Here is a 26,970-nt window from a genome sequence, read left to right on the forward strand (position 1 = left end):
ACAGTGTACATTAATAATAATTTGGACTGACTGCACATGGTCACAAGGCTTGGACATAAAAATACTTAGTCAACCACAAACACAATTGACACATCTTCCTTTACATATTGTTAATAACGAAAATATAAAAGTAAAATAACACTAAAACAATGGGATCCTCACAATATTCAGAAGAATGTACAATGTCCACAAAAGAAAAAAATCAGAGTATACATGGACAGTATAGTGACAGTTGAAACATTCACTGGAATTAAATTGCTATTTACAATTATGTACCATCACTTGTTGACAACTTAATGTAGGACATGTATACAGGAATGTAATACCCATGAGAGTAATGCTATGCAGAGAGAAAGCGGAATAAATGTATGGAATCAGCCTTAACAGGGAGTAACACATACAGGAGTTGACAACAGAAGGAATAGTACACACAACATTTATTCTCTTTGACAACTAGTACCAATCTGAGGAAGATTATCTGAAATGATATCTACTTGTACAGGTACAGGTAATGGTTGTGGACATAAATCCTAACTGACAATCCAAATTAACAACTCACAATTGCCCAATACTTTACAGCAGAGAAATCATCAATTAAAGAACTGACGAACTTTATGAGAGAAAATTACATACTGTAAAAATAAATAACTAAAAATATAATACTTAGGCACATTAGTGTAATCACATGTTAAACCTTTCATCAGAGCACACGTATATCTTTTAATATTTAAAAATTATAGCAGTAGCAAATAAGAGTGTGCACAATGCAAATTGATAAAGCTCTAATGGACATAAATTCTGACTGTGGAACTCAATGATGGTGACTGTGACAACAATGACTGATGTTGTTGTTTTGTTTTTATGGTGATTTAAGACGATTGGCAGGTACACACATGGAAACAAAAATTTATGCAAGTTATTCATTTTATACATATTAAAAGAGATGTCGGCCTGTACCACGTTTTCCTCTCACATTTTTATTCTTACTCAAATACTAATTTGCATAAAAGTTGCCTTTCACCTTCGTTCTTTCTTTGGTTTCCTTGATCAAATTGTTTTTGCGCTTAATTACATGAATAGTCAGGGGCAGCAATGCACTTTTATTTCAACTCTTGTCTGTTAGTCAGGAAATCTGTCATTACTTAAGTTCACAAAATTTTGTATCTTGTTGCTTTTGGCTCATGGGAACCTCCAGCTTTAGGACAGAAACAGGGTTTCCCATGGGCCAGGTAAACTCATGGAAACTCAGAAACGGAGTTCACTGCACCTGCAGGAGTAAACACAAGTCATCCCTGCCAGCCTAATCCATGGTTTGGGCACAAGAAAAGCATTTTGCTGGACAGGTGGACTGAGCGACAAGATCAGACAGTACAGGAAGGAAGGCTTAGGAATACAAATAGAGCGAAATCACTCGAGTTCCCAACCTGCTCCTTGTGGTCTAAGCGACCTCTTGCAGAAATTACTGTTTTGTCCTGTTGACTGAAAGATGCCAAATTCTGATATATTGCAATAGCTGTGCCTGAGAAAATTTCCACTTTCAGTTGTCCATGAGAGGGACAGTCCAAAAGATACACAAATTCATGAGAGGTCCTAGAATACTTGCCTTGCCATGAGAAATTGGTTTTGAATCTTTCCCAGGTGTGAAAGCAAATTTCTGATTAGAATTTTGGTATCTAAATAGATTGTGGGAGACAACAGGCTCAATTCCAATCCCCTCATTAGTATGACCATTAGGCCTTTTCAACAACTGGGTGAATAAAGTGTGCCAAGCGGAGACACTGAGATTTGATGGGACGTGAGGAGTTTTTCTGAGGGAGACTCATGGAGACTTCTCATTGGGCAATACTCTCAGGACCACTACAAGTTTGATAAGCAGATATAGATCTCTACTTATGCTAAATCACCAGAGCTCGATTTAACAGTTCACAGGACCTACATAAATTTCTTGTGATTACTCCTGAGATGATGACTGCATCCCATGGCCACTGCCACAACAGTCTGCCCTACACCAGCTGACAGCACAATGTAGAGCAACATCATGCAGATACATTTCAGACTCAGTAAGAACGCACTGCAATGCGATCTACTGACAGGAATTTCAGCTGTTTGAGGACAGATGGTTTCATTTCTACAATTTAGCTTCCATTAATCTCTTACTGCAGCATGCGCTTCATGCAACTGTTTGCATACTTCTTCCTTTTTCTCTCACGTTAAATTGTGGGAGGGGGGGGGGCGGACTTTAATTAAGCACCAATCGTGTATCATCTTTGGAATGATGAATAATTTCTTTAAGATTATGCTTATAATGACTATTTCCTCCTCCTTATTTGCACAATGATGTTTATTAATTTCACATTCTCGCTTTTTTTTAATATTTTGAGGAAACCATGGCAAAATTAAATTGCCAGTTCTGACAGTAATTTAACAACAAACTTTGGATGCTAATTGAGTGTAAAAATTTAGCTTTATAGCTATTGTTTATCATCAGAAAGAGTATTCTCACAGATAATTTAAGAATGCAGAAGAAACTGATGATAAGATCAGAGCAGGGCAACAGATGTTGAATTCAGCAAAATTTACCGTGTACCATTGTGGAGCTACTGCATGTACATAATCATTTAATCTGAACTGTGAAAGTTATGCAAACTTTAATTTCCAATCAATAGCTGATTAAGGATGTGAAACTTTACAATTGAATGAACTATGCTAGAAGTACCAAAGTGTCATTAATTAGTTAGGACAATAATCTGCACTACAGAAACAGCACTGCAGTAAGGTTGTCAACAAGTTTTACAGTCAGGTGCAATGTTTTTAATTATGAAATCTAAATACAATGTTTTTTATGTTTACAGGGTGTTACAAAATGGTACGGCCAAACTTTCTGGAAACATTCCTCACACACAAAGAAAGAAAATACGTTATGTGGACATGTGTCCGGAAACGCTTACTTTCCATGTTAGAGCTCATTTTATTACTTCTCTTCAAATCACATTAATCATGGAATGGAAACACACAGCAACAGAACGTACCAGCGTAACTTCAAACACTTTGTTACAGGAAATGTTCAAAATGTCCTCCATTAGCGAGCATACATGCATCCACCCCCCGTCGCATGGAATCCCTGATGCGCTGATGCAGCCCTGGAGAATGGCGTATTGTATCACAGCCGTACACAATATGAGCACGAAGAGTCTCTAAATTTGGTACCGGGGTTGCATAGACAAGAGCTTTCAAATGCCCCCATAAATGAAAGTCAAGAGGGTTGAGGTCAGGAGAGCGTGGAGGCCATGGAATTGGTCTACCTCTACCAATCCATAGGTCACCGAATCTGTTGTTGAGAAGCGCACGAACACTTCGACTGAAATGTGCAGGAGCTCCATCGTGCATGAACCACATGTTGTGTCGTACTTGTAAAGGCACATGTTCTAGCAGCACAAGTAGAGTATCCCGTATGAAATCGTGGCGGTGAATCGAGGATGTACAGTACATACTAACGAAACTAAAATGAGCTCTAACATGGAAATTAAGCGTTTCCGGACACATGTCCACATAATATCTTTTCTTTATTTGTGTGTGAGGAATGTTTCCTGAAAGTTTGGCCATACCTTTTTGTAACACCCTGTATATTTATGGACAACACAAATGAATGTTCATTCTTACAAGTAAATTGGTACTGTGAACTAGAACACTTATGAACATGAAATCAAATTTTAAATCTTCATTTTCTTATTCATTGTGTATTGCAAATTATTGCCATCAGCTTCAAAATTCTTGTGATCAGCTCTTTACAGATGTCGGCTGGTATTTGTTAAATGCAGTCTTTCACAGAAGCCCACCCAAAAAATCATAGTAGTGTTAAGTCAAACAATCTGGGTTGTCGCTCTTGGGCACCACTGTGCCTTAATCAAATGTCACATGATAACCACAGTGCAAACTGCAGTGGAGTGCCATCATTTTCATACAATTTTTCTGGAGGTAGAGATGAATATCTCCAGTAGTGCGGTTGATATCAATAGTACAAATTGGGAACAATTCTGTCCATTTTAATGGGGAGATTCAATTAAATTTATCATCTACATTAACTGCCCATAAATATACCAAAATTCTTTCCTTTCCTTTTGAATGTAATGGGGATTTTCAGATGCCTTTTGCTGATAGCTGTGGACATTAAATACCCCCCTCCATATAAAAATAGCCTCAACTGCGAACAGCAAAAAACTGATAAAGTTCACCTTGTTGGGACACAGTAACTGCATTAATACCAATGCACAAGAATCTGTTCACCTTTGATAATCTACTTTTGAAGCATGTGCTTTTTGGATGTGGTAAGGATGCAAACTGGTTGTATTTGTGGCAGCTCAAATAAGAATGACATCAAGTACACTGCTGGTTAAAAGCAAAGTTTTGAAATGATGCTGCACCTATTTATGAAATTGAGGAATCCACACTGTTCTTTGCCCTCATGCATTAGCCTATTTGGGTGCATACATGCCTACTTCTCTTGAGCAGTACAGATGTTGACTGCTGGTAGCCTTCTGCTTAGATAATGCATTGTAATCTCAAGCTCCATAAGTAATGTGAATGACAGTTCACTGTTAGTGCAACTGTTCATGGTAACAATCACTATACAGTACAACATACACATCACAAAATTGTAGTATGCAGTAACATGACCACAGCAGCAGCGTACAAATGCTTGGACAAAACTGCACTGCTTGACACACCAAACTCCATTTGCTTGGAAGAAAACTTGCACTTCAGTGACTGACAATTTACCAGGGGCATTGTAGGTATCTTAAAAAACTGTGACTATACTGTTACAAAGTGAAAACACATCCATATCACACACAGCCAGAAAATATGGAACATACATACAACTGATTCACAGTGAATAGTTTAAGCCTAAATCTTACGAAGAATCTTGTTATGCAATTTAAAAAATCTTACATGTAGCAGAAGTATAGATCAATGGGTACACGCTTGATGAGGCTCGATGTGCTACATCCCTGGGCTGCTAGTACGCCTATGCATACCTTCACTCAATACTGCCCTATGGCATAATATTCACAATCAACACTCCTAAGATAAAGAAGATTTTGTGGGTGTACTGTTATACTCCCCTAGTGTTTTGCCAGCAGTGACAGACATCCTAGCATACAAATAATTCTGGCCGAAAGACACCAGTGTTAAACAGCAACAGGGTATGAATGCTGTTCTTTCCTGATGTTTCTGAATGAACACAAAAGATGGTATTACAGCAAAAGCTGCTTAACAACCAGTTTTGTCTGTTTGCTTGTCATCATAATAAGAAATGCAGCTTTATTGAAGATGTCTTCCAAGCTGAAAATTCTCGCAAATGTCACAAATCTACTTGATATAACTGACCTGTGCATGTTATTGATGCAGAAATGTTATATACTGCAGTGACAAAAGTCATGGGATACTGATATCTACATATACAGGTGGCAGTAGTATCACATACACAAAGTATAAAAGGGTAGCACACTGGCACAGCTGTCATTTATACTCAGATGATTCATGTGCAAAGGTGTCCGACAGGATTATGGTTGCACGACAGGAATTAACAATCTGAACATGGAATGACAGTTAGAGCTAGATGCATGGGACATTCCATTTCAGAAATCATTTGGGAATTCAATACTCTGTAATCCACAGCACCAAGGGTGTGCCAAGAATACCAAATTTCAGGCATTACCTCTCACCACAGAGAACACAGCGGCCAACGGCCTTCACTAAACGACTGATAGCAGCGAGACTTATCTACAGTTATCAGTGCTAATAGACAGGCAACACAGAGTGAAGTGACTGCAGAAATCAATGTGGAACATGTGATGAACATGAACTGTCCATTAGGACAGTGCAACAAAATCTGGCATTAACAGGCAATGACAGCAGATCACTAACATGAATTTCTATGCTAACAGCATGACATTGCCTGCAATGTCTCTCCTGGGCTCGTGACCACGTCAGTTGGACACTAGACAACTGGAAAACCATGGCCTGGTCAGACGAGTCCCAATTTCAGTTAGTAAGAGCTGACGGTAGCGTTCAACTGCGGAGCAAACCCGAAGAAACCATGGACCCCGGCTGTCAACAAGGCACTGTGCAAGTTAGTGGGCTGTGTTTACATGGAATGGGCTGGATTCTCTGGTCCAACTGAACCAATCATTGACAGGAAATATTTATGTTCAGTTACTCGGAGACCATTTGCGGCCATTCCCAGACTTCATGTTCGCTAACAATGATGGAATTTTTACAGATGACAATGAGCAATGATGTCACCGGGCCACGAGTGCTCATGATTAGTTTGAAGGACATTCTGGACAATTACAGAGAATGATATGGCCATGCAGACTGCCTGGCGTGGGACATAATTGAGAGATCAGTTAGTGCACAAAATCCTGCACTGGCAACACTTTCGCAGTTACGGATGGCTACAGAGGCAGCATAGGCCAGTATTTCTGGAGGGGTGACTCCCAACGACTTGTCAAGTCCAGCTGTGTCAGGTTACTGCACTATGCCAGGCAAAAGGAGGTCCAACACGATATTACGATATTAAGAAGTATCCAACAACTTTTGTCACATCAGTGCACAGTTATTAATAATGTCAACATTAATAACATCATGAAGCCCACACTGTAGCAAATCGGACGTGTCACTAAAGTGGTCGGGTGCCAGTTTTCAGTTCACTGGTAGAATACTAGGAAAATGCATTCAATTCACAAAGGAGATGCTTGAGGCTTACAAAGCACTTGTATGACCAATCCTAAAATATTGCTCAAGTGTGTGGGACCAATATTTAAAATTATATATATATAAGGGCGGGTACACGCTCGCACACACACATATGTCTGCTTGTGTCTGTATATGTGTGGATGGATATGTGTGTGTGTGCGCGAGTGTGTACCCGCCCTTTTTTCCCCCTAAGGTAAGTCTTTCCGCTCCCGGGACTGGAATGACTCCTTACCCTCTCCCTTAAAACCCACATCCTTTCGTCTTTCCCTCTCCTTCCCTCTTTCCTGATCAGGCAACAGTTTGTTGCGAAAGCTTGAATTTTGTGTGTATGTTTGTGTTCGTTTGTGTGTCTGTCGACCTGCCAGCACTTTCATTTGGTAAGTCACATCATCTTTGTTTTTAGGTATATTTTTCTTTCATGGAATGTTTCCTTCTATTATAACCATATATATATACACACACTAACCCCCCCTCCCACATCCCTCTTCTGTAAGAACTGCACAGACAAGATATATCTTAATTGCAGTTCACATTAATAGTTTACCTAACACATTCTGCTTGAGACAGAATCATTTTACTAACCACATTTAGGGCATTTCAACTGCATTGCAGTTCAGATTCTACATTAAATTGTTGGCCCCACCCTCCTGTCAATTTACCAGTCGGGAGAAGATGAGGGCATTCCACTTCTGATAGGACTTAATTATTGAAGTACTTTAGTGTTCAAACAAATCTTCAAGTTGATGACTGCTTTTCCTTTACTTTATCATCCTTGTGATACAGATGGTTATTATGCCAAAATCTTAATTATCTGTGATACCCAACATTCACCACTGTATTTGACAGTAGTCACTTAAGTATGGACAGACCTTCTGGTAATACAATATTGTCAGCACTGACCTGTCTTCAGCTCAGGCATCCTTTGTTCAACAAAGGTAAAACCAGCAGCTCTGGTTGAGCTCCATCAGAATAGTGCCAGCAACATGATATTGTTTATATAGTGTGAACTAACAGTGTTTTAATGTACCTGTGAAACTTCCTGATACATTAAAACTGTGTTCTGCACTGAGACTCGAGCCGGGGACTTTTGCTTTTGTGTACAAGTGCTTTACCCACTGAAAAATCCCAGCACAAGTCATAATCTGACCTAACACCTTCAGAAGTAGTCCTCGTTTGAGTTAGTGTTTGCATCTACATGACTCTACTCCAGTGCACACACAATTGCTAGGCAGAGGGTTCATAGAACCACTTTCAGATTATTTCTCCACTGTTACACTCTCGAATAGCACAATGGCAAAATGAAGACCAAAATTTTTTCTGTGCAAACTCAATTTCTCTTATTTTAGCGTGATGGTCATTTCTCCATAGGTGGCATGGAGTCAACAAAATATTTTCACATTTGAAGAAGAAAGAAGATTATTGAAATTTTATGAAAGATTTCTCCACAGCGAAAAATATTCTGGTTTTAATGACTGCCACCCTAACTCACCTCGTCTGTGAGTGTGTGTGTGTGTGTGTGTGTGTGTGTGTGTGTGTGTGTGTGTGTGTGTGTGTGTGTGTTTTTTGACTTTCCAGGTACTTGACGAAACTTCCTGCCAGATTAAAACTGTGTGCTGGATCGAGACTTGAACTCAGGACCTCATCTCCTGTGTGAGCTGGTGGATGGGTCATGTGTCGTACTCGGGTAGCTCAGTCAGTAGAGCACTTGCCCACAAAAGGCAAAGGGCCCAAGTTTGAGTCTCAGTCCAGTATACAGTTTTAATCTGTGACGAAGTTTCATATCAGTGCACACTCCACTGCAGAGCAAAAATTTCATTTTGTTAAAACTGTTGCACACAGTGAGGATGAAACCTACAAAGCAAACCCATGCGCACTCACTGCCACCTCACTCACATTTACTCATGCAATCACTGTATCTCACACCTTAAGACAACAGAGAAAGGGTGGACAGTGCCACACCAGAGAGTAAAACACATGTAAAACAATGGAGGAGCTAAAACAATAGGACAGGCAAATGATGTTTGGATACAGTCCTGTCTCAGCACTGCTCCTACTGGGTAAATGACTGTTTTCACCAGAAATCCTCCTGATGGCTCCCCATACTTTTGTAGAAGAAGTGGAATGGTTGATGCAGTCCCAGAACACTTGCCGTGAACTTTTCTTGCTCCCATTAACTACGCATCAAGCCTTGGTTCTTGTGACCCAAAACACTGTGAGGTTGTCTGCTGTTGGGCAGTACTTAAACCATCAAAGAGCCACATGGCTGTGTGGTACCGTTGAATGGCATTCACCAGTTCACCAAGGTACAGGCTGCCTCCTAAAATGACATGAAGACACTGGGATGGATTAGTCAGTGGCATGATGGATCACTCGCATAATGTGGTCCACTCATTCCTGGACACTGTCACAGTGTTCAAAAACGGCCAGCTAGCCAGCTGCATGAACACTGTCCAGTTAGCCCTGTTGACCATCTATTCTGTTGGATTCCGTTCAGGAAATGCTCTATCCAGTAGGTCGATCCATAGTGAGAAGTGGTCACTGCAATTAAGGTCATCTGTTGCTTCCCACTGAAGAGAGTCCAAGGGCAATCCTGCAGCAGCTGAGAAATGAGTAGGACTGCCTGTATTTAGGTTGCACAGCTCCTGACAGAACATGTGGTTCTGCAAGACTTAACCCCTGGGGCAAGTATAGGTCAAGCCTCAGAAGACATTATGTGCATTTAAATCACCCAGTAGGAAAGATAGGTTGGGCAGTTGTTTAACAAGGTATGAGACAGCCTCAGAGTAGTAGTAGTAGTAGTAGTAGTAGTAGTAGTAGTAGTAGTAGTTGTTGTTGTTGTTGTTGTTGTTGTTTTGTTTTATGGTGCAAAAAGAAACAACTAAGTTCATATACACTCATTTCAAAACTGTGAAACACGAAGACAAGGAAAGGAGTTGAAAACAACTATACGACAATCCCAATCAATGGAAGACAAGATAGCTAAAACCAGGGACATGGAGAAAGGTCTATAAAATACACCATAGAGAAATGGAGGTCCAGGATTAAAGTGGCCTTTGCCATATTTCTATGATGGGTAAAAAGTAAAACACGGTTGACACCCCTCATGTCGTTCGCTAAAACGTCCGATAACTCAGACGGTAAACCCAACCGGGAACGTAAATGGTTAAAAAAAAGGGTCATTCCATCGGGAACTGACAGATAGTTAAAAGTTGGGCACAATTCACACAAAGTGATGAAGGAGCACCACTTAACAAATGGCAATGGCTAAAAAGGTAGTGCCCTATATGCAACCTAGTTAAAATGACCTTCTCATGGTGGGAGGACCAAATTAAGGTTGTCCAAGCCGCTGGGAGAGGTTTAACAACCCGGAGCTTATTCCCATGAAAGGAGGACCAGTGGTGATGCCAAAGTGACACCACCTCCTGACAGACAGCAACACAGAGGTCATCGGATGAAATATAAGAATTAGTGGGCTGAAGTACAAGGACTGCAGCCTTGGAAGCAGCCTCAGCAGCCTCGTTTCCTGTCAGACCAACATGACCAGGAACCCACATAATCATCACAGTGGTTCCATAAAGAGTGAGCAAGTGACAGCTCTCCTGGACCCATTGCACTAACTGATGGACAGTGTACCACAAGAGGCTTTGAAGGTCACTGAGAGTGTCTTGAGTAGATGACACAATTGAAAAGCCGGATGTATTCTGTCGCCTGATACAGGGCAATACAGGGCAAAGAGCTCTGCTGTAAATACTAAGCAGTGTGCCAGAAGCCAATACTGAAAAACGTTGGTGCCAGTGACGAAGGCTCACCCAACACCACTATCAGTGTGAGAGCCATCAGTGTACACAAAGGTACTATCACGAAGTACCATGAGAAAGTCATGGAACTGAAGGCAACAGAGTGAGGCTGGAGTAATGTCCTTAGGAAGCGAATGAAGGCCAACGTGAACATGGGCTGCCACACAAAGCCAAGGTGGTGACAGGTTCACACGCACCCGGAAAGTTGCAGGGAGCGTGGAGTTAATCTGCTTGAGCAAGAGCCGAAAGTGAACTCCAGGAGGTAACAGAGAAGAAGAAGAAGAAGAAGAAGAAGAAGAAAAAGAAAAAGAAGGAGGAGGAGGAGGAGGAGGAGGAGGAGGAGGAGGAGGAGAAGGCATAGGTTGGGTGGCCACGCATGGCAGACAACCAACATGCATAACTGCTGAGGAGGAAGTTACGGCAGTAGGACAGTGGTAGTTCGGCAGCTTCTCAAGTGGGCTAGTGTAAAAGGCACCAGTGGCCAAATGGATACCACGACAGTGGGTAGTATTGAGATGGAGTAAGAGGGACTGATGGGCAGATGCATAAACAAAGCACCCATAGTCTACTTTTGAATGGACAAGGGATGGCTATGAATGGAAGAGGGTGGTTTGATCTGTGCCCCAGGAAGTACCATTGAGGACACATAGGACATTGAGGGACTGTGTACTGCGGGCCGCCAGGTAAGACACATGGGAGGACCAAGGGAGTTTCCTATCAAGCAAGAGCATCAGGAATTTCATAGTTTCAACAAACGGAAGAACAACAGGACCAAGATGTAAAGATGGTGGAAGAAACTGACTGTGGCATCGATACTCCTTGAGTAAAGATGTCGCTGAAGATGCCGCTCAATGAGACAGGTACATGGAGAACTGCAATAGATCACAAAATCATCAACGAAAAGCGAGCCAGAGATGCCCAGTAGGAGACAGGCCATTATAGGGTTAATGGCAATAGCAAAGAGGATGACCCTGAGGCACACCGTTTTCCCAGCTAAAGCTGTCCGACAAGGCAGAACCCACACGTAACTTGAAAGCTCGGTCTTTTAAAAATTCCTCAAGAAAAAGGGGCAGGCAGCCTTGGAAGCCCAATGTGTAGAGTGTACGGAGGATACCAGTCCTCCAGCAAGTGGTGTAGGCTTTCTCTTAATCAAAAAACATGGCCACAATCTGGGATTTCCTCAGAAAACCATTCATAACATGGATGGACAAAGTGATGAGATGGTCAACTGTCAAACAGCATGCTCGAAATCCACACTGTGCAGTGGTCAGTAAATTGAGAGACTCGAGCCACCACACCAGTTGGGCATGAATCATACATTCCATCACCCTGCAAACACAGCTGGTGAGAGAAATGGGGTGGTAGCTAGAAGGAAGTTGTTTGTCCTTATCGGGCTTAAGTATGGGTATGACAGAGGCTTAATGCCAGCATCTGGGAAACATGCCCTCTGTCCAGATGCAGTTGTACATATTAAGCACAAAGTGCTTGCCTGGAAGTTTCTGCAATGACTGAATGTGAACAGCGTCTGGCCCTAGGGCGGAGGATTGGGATGAAATGAGAGCATGATTTAGCTCCCTCATAGTAAAGGCGGCATTGTAACACTCATTATTCTGAAAAGAGAAGGGTATTGTCCAAGCCTCCTCTGCTCCTTTCTGATAGAGGAAGGCAGGGTGATAGTGGGAGGAGTTCGAAATTTCTGCAAAATGGCGGCCCAAGGTGTTGGAGATACCAATAGGGTCCAAGATGACATCGTCTGCTACTGTCAGGGTGGAAATCGGAAAATGGATCTTGGTCCCCGAGAGCCATCAGAGGTTGACCCACATAACGGATGAGGGAGTGGAACAGTTAAAAGAACTAGTAAATTAAATCCAGCCAGCTTCTCTGCTATCCCAAGGAACACGACGACACTGTGTATGTATCTGTCTACAATGAATGTAGTTTGCCATTGTAAGATGATGGTTAAAAACACAGAGAGCACGTCTCAGTGTGCGAATAGCATTGCGGCACGCCTCAGTCCACCAAGGGACCGGGACATGGCATGCTAAAGAGGAAGTGCAAAGAATGGAACATTATGCAGTGGTAAGGATAACGTTTGTAAGATATTCCACCTGGTCATCACAACTGGAGAAACCTTGTTCATCAAACATCGCTAGGGAGGAGTAAAGACTCCAGTCAGCCTTAGTAAGCTTCCACTTGAGTGTGACGCAGGTGGGATATGAGTCAGCAAACGGATAGCACATAAGAAATGGTTGCTCAAGTAGGTGTTAGAAAGAACGGACCACTCAAGACGATGGCAAGCTGGGCAGTGCAGAAGGATAGGTCCAAATGGGAATAGGTGTGCGAAGAGTCTGAAAGTAACATGTGTGCTCCTGTGTTATGGCAGAAGAGGTTAAGTTGACTAAGGTCAGCCAAGAGTGCATCTCTCTGACAGTTTCTGGGAGAACCCCAAAGCGGATGGTGCACATTAAAGTAACCAAGCAGCAGAAATAGGTGAGGTAACTGTCCAATAAACCAGAGGAAGTCTGCCCTGGTGACATCAAATAACGGAGGGATGTAAACATTTCAAAGGGAAAAGGTCAAGTGAGGAAGGAAAAGGTGAACTGCAACAGCTTGAAAACGGGTAGTCATGGTGATGGGTTGATTATGAACGTCATCCCGTATGAGCAGCATGAGAGTCTCCTCAAGAGTCTTTCACATCCTGTGGAGGTAAGTATAGGGAGAAGATAGTGATCTTCTGACCCACACGAACTGCAATGGTTACTGCTTGTAGGTCAGTAACCAACGAGAGAGCAGAGGAGCAGTGTGTGTTATACACAAACACAGCAAACCCTCCCTTGGCCTTGTCCCCTCTCAGGTCATCCTTTGGGTGGAGTGAATAACTCCATAGGACAGTGGATTCAGTGGTGTCTTTAAAATGTGTTTCTTGTAAACACAAGCACAGGAAGAGAGAGAGAGAGAGAGAGAGAGAGAGAGAGAGAGTGTGTGTGTGTGTGTGTGTGTGTGTGTGTGTGTGTGTGTCAGGAGTTTCAGCCCTTTCACGTTTGTGCTGAACCCATTATGTTCCACTGGAATATGGGAGCCATCTATCATGAGGCTAGCGCTTTTATGTTGTCTTTCCACTAAAGAAAGATGCCCGTAACAGGTGGAGACTCAGTATTGGGGCAAGATTATTGCCCCAGACCAAAATCAAGGTCCATTAGCTCTCCATCAGTAGTTAATACTTGACCTTTGATTTTTTGTCCTGAGTAGGCTGTGGTACTGGCAGCACTGAACAGTGTACCAGACTGAATCTTTGGATGGGCAGGAAGCTATGCAACACCAGCAACCACAGCTTTTTCTGAAGTTCTGGAGGGAGGTACAGGTGGCAAAATAACTGCTTCAGTAGAAGTGCATTGACAAATGCAGATGTTAGTGCTGACACCAGCAACCTCCATTTGTGCAGCACCATTGGCTTTTTGCCCTGGCTGTTTAAGAACTGAAGCACATGAGGTAGCAAATGTTGGTGGCAGCATGGCTTTACTCATCTTTTTGGCCTCACCATGTAAGATGTGCTTTGCAATCTTAAGATCTTGTATCTTCCATTCTTCAAAATATAGGCTGCAGTCCCTACTCCAGACAGGGTGAGAAGCAATTCACACACTTCAAAGGAGAAGAACATGTGACTCTTTCATAGACAGTCTTGCCACATTTGCCGCAAATGGCTTCTCTCTTACACCCGAGAGTAGTATGGCCAAATTGCTGGCATTTGAAATGGCGCATTGGGTTCAGAATATAAGTTCGCATGGTTAGGCAAAGGGAACCTGCCTTAACATGCCCAGGAAGTTTTGTGCTACTGAGTATCATGATAAATGACTCAGACCTTTCAAGATCCCCATCTACCCTTTTTATTATTTTTTGCACATTGACTATTGTTTTTGGAGCCCACTCATCTTTCAATTCCTCCTTTGGAATGTCCACCAGATCCCTGCACATCACACCACCTTTGCTGTAATTCGAGGTGGTGTTCCGTTCAGTTTTGAGGGCATATTCCCTATGGCATTCAGTTTTCTGGAGGTTCTTAACTTGTTGGGAACTAGAAGTTTCCACCAACAGTGTCCAATTATGCAATCACTTTACTGACTTTTAGAGTGCCAGCAATGCCTTCTAACCCTTTTTGAATATATAAAGGTGAAACTTTCTTGAAGCTGCCGCCTTTCCTTATGACTATTAAGACCATTTTCTGATTACTTACATGTGTTCTGTTACTACACCCAAACTTTAGAATTAACTCCTGAATCAGGATGACTTGCTGCAAGAGCCCTCTTTTTTGATTGGGTGTTAGTACCTACCAGCAGCCCACCCTTTCCAGTGGGAGGAAGAAAGGAAAATTTCAAGAGTTCCATCTTGGATCCATGAGTAGCTAGACCTAGACAGAGCTGTGCATGTCTAGGTAAGCCTTATACAACTGAGGTCTGGTAGGTTCCCCGAAGGTTGCCTGCTAATGACTGTTGCACCTCAATAGCCATGCATCTTATCGGTGCACAAAGTACCTTGAGATTGAGGGGGTTGTTGTAGAGGTTTTTACCATCCTCGTGATCCATGTTGTCAAGCAACATTCCACTGCCATGCTGCACCATGGTTGTTGAAGCACACTCAGAGCTTGCGGTGACAAAAAAACTGATGGTGCTTACCAGTCCCCACCTCAGGAGCCCTGGGGTCACCAAGCCAGTACACAGCAAACGAATGCTGAGCCCCTGAGGGTCCAACTTCCATCTCACATCTGTGACCCCTTTCACAATAATACAGAACACACTGCACTTTTTTGAATTTTTTTGATGTTCTCAATCAATTATATCTGGTAAGGATCCAATACCATGCAAGCAATGCTCCAGAATAAGATTGACTGGGGTTGTGTTAGCAGTGTCTTTAATAGATTTGTTGCACGTTCTAAGTATTCTGCCATTGTGGTTTGCCTCACCAACAACATTTGCTGTGTGATTGGTCTAGTTTAAGTAGTTTGTAATTGTAATCCCACAGTATTTAGTTGACTCAACTACTTTTGAATTTGTGTAATTTATCATATGACTGAAATTTAATGCAATTTTTTTATTAAACTTTAAAGGACCTCCACACATTTTATTGTTTATGATCAACCGCCTCTTTTGGCACCACAATGATATTGCCAGGTCAAAACCACAATCAGGTTGAAATCAGAATGCTGTGTCAATGAAATACAAAACTTGGAACTGAAAGGATGCACTGATTGATGGGGTTAAAGGGACCAAACTATGAGGTCATTGGTACCTCAATTCTGTGTGTGTCGAACTGGAAAGGACACTAAGACAAATCCTACTGAACTCAATTGTATCAAAGAATCAAGGAAACAAAGAGATAGAAGCAAGTAGAAGTGAGAGAGGGGTAAATGAGTGAATGTGGGAGCACTGCCACACCCATAAAGCAGCTGGCAGCCCCCGAGACATGTTATGTGATGGCAGACACACCTTCTGCATCCAATTGGTGCTTCCACACCCATCGTTACCACAAGGAAACTAACAACATGGAGCAACTGATAAAATTTCAGGAAAAAGGACAATGACATGACAGCAAATCAATGACAAATGTAAAAGAATAAGAAGAATTAAAAAGGTGGGAAGGGCAGCAGCCAGGCCAGACTACTGAGCAAGGGCAGCCATGGGGCCCTGGGTTGGAGCAGTTGATGGAGCACCCCTCCAATGCCTCAACTAACCAACGAGGATAATAAGCCCTATGTCAAGGGTAAAATTTAAAACCAGATCAGCCGCTTTGGCATTGTCCACTAGTGCCAGAGGTAGCATGTCAGCAAGTTTAAGGTTTTGCTGTAAGGAACTCAAATTAGGGCAGTCCAGTAGGATGTGGGCCACTGTCAGATGAGTGCCACACCGACAGTGGTGTGCATCCTAATGTCAGATGATATGGCCGTGGGTCAGCCGAGTGAACTAGTTGTCAAACCAATTTTCTATGATTGTGTTTTAAGCTGTGTACAATCACATACTCCTTCCACTAGGAGTGAAATTGTCCTGCCACATTCTATTAATCTGCAGGATACCCACATTATTGTTATTCCTGAAATGTTGTAGCATCTAGTTACATATTTAATCTTCATACATCCATATTTAAACTGGATGAAGGTGGGACACAGTGGTATAATTTTTTTTTTAATGAAATTCCTCCAGCTGTACTTAAGATTTTTTATTTATTTCGCTACTAGTTTTGGTGTTGTGTCAACACCATCTTCAGGCCTGTACACTTTGCTGAAATCAGTTGTGTGTGGCCCAGTCTAGAAATCTGTGGTGAGATCAACACGTGTTGATGTCACTGCGGACTTCTAGACTGAGTCACACACAATTGATTTCAGCAAAGAGTACGGGTCTGAAGATGGCGTTGACACAATGCCGAAAATAGTAGCGAAGTAAATAAAAATCTGAAGTGGAGCTGGAGGAATTTCATTTTTAATAATAAATAAGAGTTATATACTTTCTCAGTTCCTGTGGATGTACACTGACAAAGGTAAAACATAGCAGATTCCCATTCGTTAAAAATGGACATTATAAGCCTCTAGATGTTATGACCAGAAAGCTGAAGTGTTCTGCCAGGTGTCAGTAATTTTTAAAAGGAGTATGTCAGTATCTGGACACAGACATATCTGCAGAAGTGTGCTGCTGAATTTCAGCAATATCAAGGATTCAATGCTGATTTCATTAGTAATATTCCAGGGATTTCTCTGGGTCAATGCACACAGATGGATTAAATCCTAGCCCATAACAGGGAAGATCATGTGTACAGCCTCATAGATGAGGCACATTGTTCCAAACATCCCTTTTCACTTTACTTCATTCACCATAACCAATGTTTTTTGAAAACCTGCAACTATGTCATTCATGCTTCACATAATGAAAAAATGCACCGGTTATGTATTTTTACATGTTTGGTACAACGTGTTCTGAAAATTCACTTTCACTGTCCAGTTCAAATATTTACATGAGTATTGTGAGATGTTTGCATATGTGTTGAGGTAATAAGGTACTGTGCCTGTTCCATTATGCAGAACACCACACACATGTATATCATCACTTGCTCTGCTTGTTTTTTAAATTTAAATATGTTACAAAGATATACAACTACAGTGCAAGATAGGGCAGGAAAACACATGAAAACATGACACACGATTTTTGTGTGAATTTTGCACTTGACAATCAGAATAAATTCTCAAAACGAATTGTGCTAAGTGGGAAAAAATACTTAACTGTTGCAGTGTTTCATTATTTATAATGATTCCCTTTTGGTATTTTATTTAAGACTCATGCTTTAAACCACAGTTGTTTTAATATAACTGCACTGTCAGAAAGAGATGGGATTTGGGCATAGCAGCAGCAACTTGTACCATCTCATTCATTCCTTTCTCCTGCTTACTTTTAAACAGCACTTCATGATTGTGGGGTTGTTAGCTTATCTAAGAGACCAAACTGGTAAAAAATTGTTAGTTCTTTGGTTCAGTAGAAATAATAGAAAATAAATTTTCACACTGCAGCAGAGTGCATGCTAATTTGAAACTTCCTGTAAGATTAAAAATGCATACTGGACTGGGACTCAAACCTCGAACTGGAAGGTAGGAGAAGAGATATTGGAGGAAGTAATGGTTTAAGGGCAGTCGTGAGTCATGCTTGGCTATCTCACACAGTACAGCACTTGCTCGTAAAAAGCAGGGTCCCAGACCCGAGACCCAGTCTGTCACACAATTTTAATCTGCCAGGAAGCTTCAAGAACAATACAATTGGCAAGTGACCACTATCACAAATGTTCACATGAACATTCAACTTGGTTGTTTGGAGTGAAGCTAACATTGCATATGGTGAGGCCTACAATAGAGTAGGTACCTTAAGCAGCACTAAGACATGTTTGGGCTCCTGTTGTTATTAAACAGTGTTTAAATTCCAAACCTTTTAATTCTAATTAACTGTCTTCCACTGATCTTAATGCTGCCTGTGAAGGAATTGTGTGCCAGAATGGCTTAATAATAAAAAGGGTGGAAGTTGCAAAGCAGTATGAAATGGAATGAGCACATAAGGAAGGTAGTATGGGAAATGAATGGTCAGGTTCAGTTCATTGTGAGAATTTTAGGAAAGGTCATCTCATCCATAAAGGAGACCATGTATGGTATATTAGTGCATCCCATTCTCTGATAATGCTCAGGCATGTACGATCACCACCAAGTCAAATTAAAGGAAGACATCAAAGCAATTCAGATTCATGCTGCTGGATAGGTTATGGGTAGGTTCAATCAGCATGTGAATATTATCGAGATGCATCATAAACTCAAATGGGAATCTCTAGGGAGATTCCAACTTTTTCACAAAAAACTACAGAGAAAATTTAGAGAACAGGCATTTGAAGCTGTCTGCAGAAATATTCTACTGCAGCCAAAGTACATTTCGCATAAGGACAACAAAGACAAGAAAACATAAATTAGGGGTTGTAAAGAGACACACAGTCGGTCATGTTTCCCTCACTCTATTTGAGAGTGGAACTGGAAAGGAAGTGAGTAGTAGTGGAACAAGGGGTACCCTCCACCATGCACCATATGGTGGCTTGCCAAGTGTGTATGTAGACGTATATAGAGGTAATTGTTCCACAACACCTGATATCTCATGGAACGAGAGATCCTTTGGATGGAAAGCAGATGTTGCATACTGTTGTTTGGCTGGACATTTGGGCATGGATGGTTACTGATTCTGGTGTAGTGCTACGTAACACTTGAAAATTGAAAGTGTTTGATCTATCAGGGTGCATACGACTCCCAACATCCCTCAGTACTGAATCAATTTTCGCAAGATAAGTGATATTATCTCATGTAAAGGACACTGTTTTTGAATAATCTCAAATACTGTATTGTTTCTGATGCAGGATTGTTCACATGCTTAATTTTCATGCAGCACTGTTCTGAAATTTCTACAGACAGATTCAGCACAAAGGAATGTGCTTGAAACACAGGCATTGAAAACATCTCATTGCTGGAGAAGTTAAAGGTTTATCATCAGACCTGTAAATCAGGTCTTTGTCCTTCTTGGGTAAAATGTTAACACGGTTCCTAATCATTCCAAGTTGGCTTGGTTAGTACAAAGTGCAAAATCTCAGTGAAATCATACTTTGAATCATATTGACACTTTCATTGGGGAAGGAAGGTTGAGTTGGAGAGTTGGAGGGTGTGAGCAACTGGTATTCTTATATCTCTGAATTTATCATATTTTATCAGCTAACATTTTATGAAGGCATGCTGAAAATTAATGCCTCCAAATTTCTTATGTGAAAACTCTTAGCGCTTTTTAAATAAAACAGACTTTATTAATATTCTACACTTGTATTCTTCATGTCTACACATTTGCAATCCCTCTGTCACTAGAGGGCTCTGAATTATTGTAACATGGCAAAATGTAACATAACTGTGTTAGTGCTTGAGTAACTGCGTGCTGCAATCGAGTTTTGGATTCAAGTGCTGTGACATTTGAAAAAAATCCGACGCCTTGGATTCACTGTAATCAATCATCCTCCATGCAGTCTCAACTTGACCCCATCTAATTTTCACATGTTTCCAGAAGTTAATGACCACCTTTCAGGACTTCACTTTGAAAGTGATTAAGTGGTGCCATCAGAGGTGAGGTTGTGGCTCAGTCAACAAAGCCAAACATTTTACTGTAATACTGTCAACAAACTGGTCTCTTTTTGGGAGAAATGTGTTCATTGTCAGGGCAACTATGCTGTGAAATAAATATGTAGCTGTGAAGAGAAAAGATTTAGAATATCAATAACATTTGTTTTATTTAAAAAGTTTTGAGAGTTTTTATGTAAAAATTCAGAGGCATTACTTTTAGTATCAAATGACACCATCAGTTTTATTTTTATTTTTGATTACCATGACCAGTTTTGGCCACCAAGGCCACTTTCCAGTAGCTACCTGAACAATTTTTCATTAAACTTTTTCCATTGTACCATGTTTTTTCAGTATTTTTCATGTAGCCATAGAAAATCACTTTGGTGGAGCAAACCCGTCATCCTGCAACTGGTACTATCATTTGATTCCAAGCTGACACTAATCATTTGAAACCAATTAATCACCTTTTCTAATTGTGGCTACCCCTCCAAGCTTATCCTCAATCTTTTCACAAAGAATAATGGTTTTGTTGCCATAAAGCAATCTCCATCTGCAGATACTGAATAAATTGAGGGGAAAATCTAGGACAGTTGGCAGGTATGCATTAGGATAAAACTACTAGTTAAATTGAATCACTTGAGGTATAGTGGACAAGAATACCCATAGTTAAATAGAAATGTAAATATGATCAAAGAAGCCCACTGTACTCAAATGTACTCAATGGGCAGATTATTCGACACAACAGAACACAGATGGCCAAGAACCAAACAACAAATCTTATTAGGATGAGGAAAATAGAAACAAAACAAGTAGAATCAGAAACAGCATCAGATTTTGGTTTATGCAGACAAAAATATGCACAGAAGGTAAACAAAATTGACTTCATTTTTACTACCTGTATACCTCCTGTACAAATGTTCCTGGCAGGAACAGTTAATTATATCATGCAAAAAAATTTCAGCTGACCACTCTTTATCACTACGTCCATCAGTCAAATTTTTCCCTAAATATGTCAGAAGTAACACATGAACACAACCATCAAAATGGTTAGAAATATTAGGATGAACTCATGGGGTTATTGCTTCAATATAGCTGACCATAACTGAGAAACAATCAGAAAGTAATAGAAAAATATGACAAAGCTATTATCGCATGCAAAGAAAAACACAGTTTTTCAGCAGCAGATTCATCAGGCTCAAGATCACAGCTGATCTTTCATGTCACATCACAGATTGGTGTCAGTAGGACAAACTGTATTGAAAAGTACCTGACATGCCATGTTAGAGGTACTGTATTAAACAAACTTCATTCAAGACAAAATAACAAACAATAAAGGCTTGTAGTATAATACCATAAACTCCCAATATGGTTCTGCCCCACTGTCTACATCAACTATGTAAACATCAGGTACTTGGGCCATTGCAGACTGCACTACACAGTTTGTCTTGGGACAGAGTTCTGAAATTGCTGTCAGTCGTATATACCTACACATACATACAAAAAATGTTATAACTGTGGCTTTAAGCACAGAATTATCGCTTAACAACATAAAAGTAAAACTTTACTCAATGAAATGAGTAATTTCTGAAAGACTGCTGATACTGTACTAAAATAATACCTGCAATGAGCAAGATATTTGGTCAACAATAATAGTAAACTTCCACAGCCTGCCGTTAACATCATTGTATTATTATTATTATTATTATTATTATTATTAAAGAACTTGGACAATACACAACAAAGGAATTTGTCTTTAATATTACATAAATACTATTATTTGTGTCTCACGCTTATAACAACTTATTTCTGCGGACTGCAACGGCTATTTCTGCTTGCATACTTCAAATTGGAATAAGCAATAAGAATGTGTGTATGAGCTTCTTTCTTTCCCTTCTAGAAGCATGGTGGTACCCTGTCTGGATACCTTATAATCCCAGCCCCTCTGAGTCTATCAGCAACATTTTATGGTTACTACTTGCCGACACAGCCACAGTAACAGTCACAGTCACAGAAAATACGTCACCATTTTGCTCTACAAATGAGAAGATTAACTCTTAAAGGCTCTGAACGATGGATGATGCCACTCGAGTAACTGGTCCTTGCCTGATCTTTGGGGTGAAGTAAGGTATCCATGCCTCAGGTGGTTGGTTGGTTGGTTGACTAAACAGGAAGGTCATCAGTTTGTCTCTGTTGACAGATACTCAAGAAAAAAAATTGCACCAAGAAGGAATTGTCTGAATGGGATGGAAATCTGTAGATGTGATGTACACGTATAATACCAGGTGCACCGGTATGAAATGAGCGTTAAGATACAAATGTGTCAATAGGGGACATTTGTTGTGAACGAGCCTCAAATTTTTTTTTTTTTGTTTGGTTGGTATGACATCTGTCAAAGATATTTAGTATACATCAAGTCATGGAACAAACAACATCATAGGTTTTCATCGTGTTAACAATGTCAAATTTTGTACCAGAAAGTGATGATTTGCGGAAAGCATTAATTTTTTGTTTTCATTTGAAAAAAAGTGCTGCAGAGTCGCATCGAATGCTTGTCGAGGCATATGGTGATCATGCTCTATCAGAAGCAACATGCAAAAGATAGTTTCAACGGTTCAGAAATAATGATTTTGATGTAAGAAATGAAGAACGTGGAAGGCCACCAAAGTAGATCAAAGATGCCGAATTGAAAGCAATATTGGATGAAGATGATACTTTGAGTCAGAAGCAAATGGCAGCAATGCTAAATGTTGCACAACAAACAATTTCTGACCATTTGACAGCTATGGGAAAGATCCAAAAGTGTGGAAAATGGGTGCCACATGAATCGAATGAAAGTCAGATGGAAAACCGAAAAACCATTTGTAAATTTTTGCTTAAAATACATGAAAGAAAATCAGTTTTGCATCGAATTGTTACTGGTGGTGAAAAATGGATTTAGTTTAAGAATCCTAAACGGGGAAAATCATGGGTTAGTCCAGGACAACCATCAAAATTGACTGCAAAGCCAGATCAATTCAGCAAGAACGCATTGCTCTGTGTTTGGTGGGATCAGAAAGGTGTGGGATCAGAAAAAAGATCAAAATGGGCCAGAAGACATGGCAAGGTAATTTTTTTACATGACAATGCACCTGCACACAAAGCAAAACTGGTTCAGGATACAATAAAAACACTTGGCTGGGAGCTGCTACCCCACCCGCCATATTCACCAGACTTTGCCCCTTCCGACTACCATTTGTTTTCATCAATGGGGCACACATTGGCTGATTGGTTTGCTTCAAAAGACGAACATTTCTATTGGTGTGGTGTCCACAAATTGCCAGAAAGGTGGTCAAAATGTATAGAAAGCAATGGTCAGTACTTTGAATAAAATGTTTTTACTTTTCAATTCAAAATTAGTGTTTCATTTTCACAAAAAATGCTCATTTCATACTGGTTCACCTGGTAGATTACAATTTCAGAAGAACTGTATTATTTATTAGAAAGAAAGAGCTTCACAAATTGAGCACGTCAGTAACACGCTGGTCCAACTCTGGCCCTTACGCTAGAAGTTATTTGGCTTGGCATTGATTGACAGGAGTTGTTGCATGTCCTTCTCAGGGAGATTGTGCCAGATTCTGTCCAATTGGTGCATTACATCATCAAAATCCCAGTCTGGTTGTAGGATGCTGCCCATAATGCTCCAAACGTTCTCATTTGGGGAGAGATCTGGCAGGCATGGAGACAAGAAATAGAAACTCCTGCCACATGTAAGTGGCCATTAACTTGCTGAAATGTAAACCCACGATGGCCTGAAATGAATGGCAACATAATGGGGTGCAGAATATCATTGAAGTACTGCTGTGCAGTAAGGGAGCCATGGAATACAGCCAAAGGGGTCCTGCTATGAAATGAAATGACATTCCAGACACTCACTCTCAGTTATCAGGCCATAAGGTGGGCGACAGTCATGTTGGTGCTATACTGCCGTCCAGGGTGTATCCAGACATGTCTTCAGTCTGGAATCTCACTGCCTGGAGAAGTCATTGTCTTCAGTGATGAGTCCCACAACGAACTGAGCCTTGATGATCGGCGAAGACGTGTCTGGAGATGCCCTGGACAGTGGTGGGATACTAACCTGACTGTTGCTCACCATACACCCAGACAACCAGGAGTAATGGTCTGTGGTAGCATTTCATTCTGTAGCGGTAGCATTTCATTCTGTAGCAGGACCCCTTTGGTTGTCATTGCAGTACCCTTGAAGTACAGCAGTACACCCCATTTTGTTGGCCTTCCTGGCAAGTCATCCTGGGCTTACATTCCAGCAAGATAATGCCCACCTACACATGGGAAGAGTTTCTACTGCTTGTCTCTCCCCACTTCAGAACATTTGGAGCATTATGGGCACGATCATCCAACCAGCTCAGGATTATGGTGATCTAATGCACCATTTGGACAGAATTTGGCATGATATCCCTCAAGACATCCAACAACTGTCACTCAATGAAAAGCCAAACAGCTTCTTACATAAGGGCCATAGGTGGACCAACATTTTATTGACTTCTCTTTCCCTTGAATAAATCATCCAATTTTTCTGAAATTGTAATCATTTGTTTGTCCATATATGTACATTGCCTCTATTGAGTTCTGTCCCATTCAGAAAACTGCTTCACGGTATGTCATTTTCATTGTCTTAGTGTGTATTTCACCTAGAGTTAATGATGCCCACCAGAAATTTCATCAAATTATTGAAGTATGTAAGAGTGGTATCTAGGCATTGAAAGCAATATTTATGCAAGAGCTGGGAAATACTTTAAAGAGAAGTAAATTTACATGGATCAGACCAGTATGGAAATCGGAGAGTAGGCCTCATGTGTGGCAAGAGGAACCCCATCAACACTTGATACTCTCACTTACCTGATTAAAGGCGAAGACTGTTATAGAGTAAATAACACCTTCTAGCTGGGAGGTTTGTAACATTAAAACTGAGAATGATAGAAAAGCGATGGCTATCAGTTGGACTGGCGATAACAAATGAAATGAGAGAAATAACAACATCAGCAGGTGGATGGGGCACGTGAGTGTCCTCTGGGGCTTTGCATGCAATGCGGGCTGTTCCTAAAACAGCGGTCCCACCTCTTACCCATTATAGTCAGTGTTCAAGAGGGGAACAGTATGCACTATTTATTGTAGTGCTACAACTAAAACAGAAAATGGGTTCAGGTACAGAAAAAGGGGCTAACTGCATCTAAAAGCTATTAGAATAAGAGTGCTCACTGCCCAATTGGCAAAGGAGGTAGGGTCGAGGGTCCCCAGACCTAGCATGCAGTGTGAGATGCACCGAACTCAACCACTCTGCCTTTGCCATGAAAATAGTTTGAAACATTACGTCTGAGAATAAAAACCACTTTCATGAAGAAAACGGAGAACCAGTTCAGCTGCCCACAAGTCATCCATCAATATTAGAGGTAAAGAATCTGGAAGACCATGTTTAGCATGGAGAACTGGAAGGAGGGTGCATTCCAGCAGTATCTGAGCTACTGTCTATGAGGTTCCACAATCACAATATGGAAACAGTTTACTTTATTTGTGCACAAAATCTTGTGAATAACAGATGTACATGAACAGATCGATTCCCTCTTCCAAGACTTCTGAAACACATTCAACACTGTACCACATTGTCGATTATTAACCAAAATATCATCAAATTGATTATTTTCACAAATATGTAATGGCTTGAGGAGTACTTGTGTACAAGAACTCAGTACATTATAAGGGACTGCGAATGCTCCACAAAAATGAAGGAAGCATAGTAGGACATCAATGTTTTCAATGTGCAAAAACTGTTTAGCTAATAGGATCTGCAGCACTATAAGACTGTTGGCTGACGATGCTGTTGTCTATACGAAAGTATCATCATTGAATTTGGAAAAAAAATCCACTTAGGGTAATGGCAGCTCTTTGCAAATTTGGATAAAGTAACATCATGCCTGTAACTCAGACAAAGAACTGTACAGTATCAGATTAGCTGTGAACATCCTGAGCAAATTATATTGTGTAAGTATTTTGGGATAATACTAAGAAGCAATGTGAAATGGAGCAATCATGTAAACACAGTATCAGCTAGGTTGAAAGGAAGAATTAGATTTGTTGGAGGGGTTCTGGGAAAGTTGAGTGCAATGACATTAGTATGGCCAATTCTAGTGAGTTGTTGCAATGTGTGGAGTGCTTATCAAGTAGGATGATGACAGACACTGAACGAAATCACAGACGTGCTTCAAGGATCATAACGGGTCGGTATATCCCATTTGGAAGTGTAAAAGAAATGCTTTGTGCATTCATGAATGAAATATGAAACTGTGTTGAGAAGATTTAGAGAACCTTTATTTAAAGAAAAATGTGTAAATATTATGCTCCCTCCAATGTGTACCTTACATATGGATCTCTAGAAGGAGAAATGAGAGATTAGGATGCATACGGATGTAAAGAGTTGTTTTTCCTCTCCTCACTTGATATGTGAATGGAATACGACAGAAAATTCAATAATGTCAGTATTTAAAATATGCAAATGATCTTTGAAGAATTTTGGAAAAAGAGAGAGCCCAGAGGAATGGAAAGTAACCCTAGTACAAACATTGCAAAAAGAAGGTAAAGATTAAGACACTGACAATTATAGAGGCACATCTCTTCTAGTAATTGCTTATAAAATATTATCTAAAATACTACAGAACAGAGAACAATCCTTCTCAATGGATAGTTGGGTGAATAATGACGTGG

General features: G+C 40.7%; 1 protein-coding gene across 6 annotated transcripts in view; it reads right to left on the reverse strand.

Annotated features, from left to right (window-relative positions):
- The window catches only part of LOC126185177 (inositol hexakisphosphate and diphosphoinositol-pentakisphosphate kinase), a 578,601-nt gene that overhangs the window by 391,760 nt on the left and 159,871 nt on the right, over nucleotides 1-26,970 (reverse strand). Inside the window, exon 2 of one of the 6 annotated variants that reach the window (XM_049928025.1) lies at nucleotides 21,569-21,701. The exons of the other annotated variants lie outside the window; for them this stretch is intronic. Within the exon in view, the coding sequence (XP_049783982.1) occupies nucleotides 21,569-21,637 (69 nt within the window). The 5' untranslated portion in view covers nucleotides 21,638-21,701. The remainder of the gene's footprint in view (nucleotides 1-21,568; nucleotides 21,702-26,970) is intronic. 6 annotated transcript variants of the gene reach the window in all.

This window comes from Schistocerca cancellata, chromosome 4 (assembly GCF_023864275.1).
Source record: "Schistocerca cancellata isolate TAMUIC-IGC-003103 chromosome 4, iqSchCanc2.1, whole genome shotgun sequence".
Classification (NCBI taxonomy): Eukaryota; Metazoa; Arthropoda; class Insecta; order Orthoptera; family Acrididae; genus Schistocerca; species Schistocerca cancellata.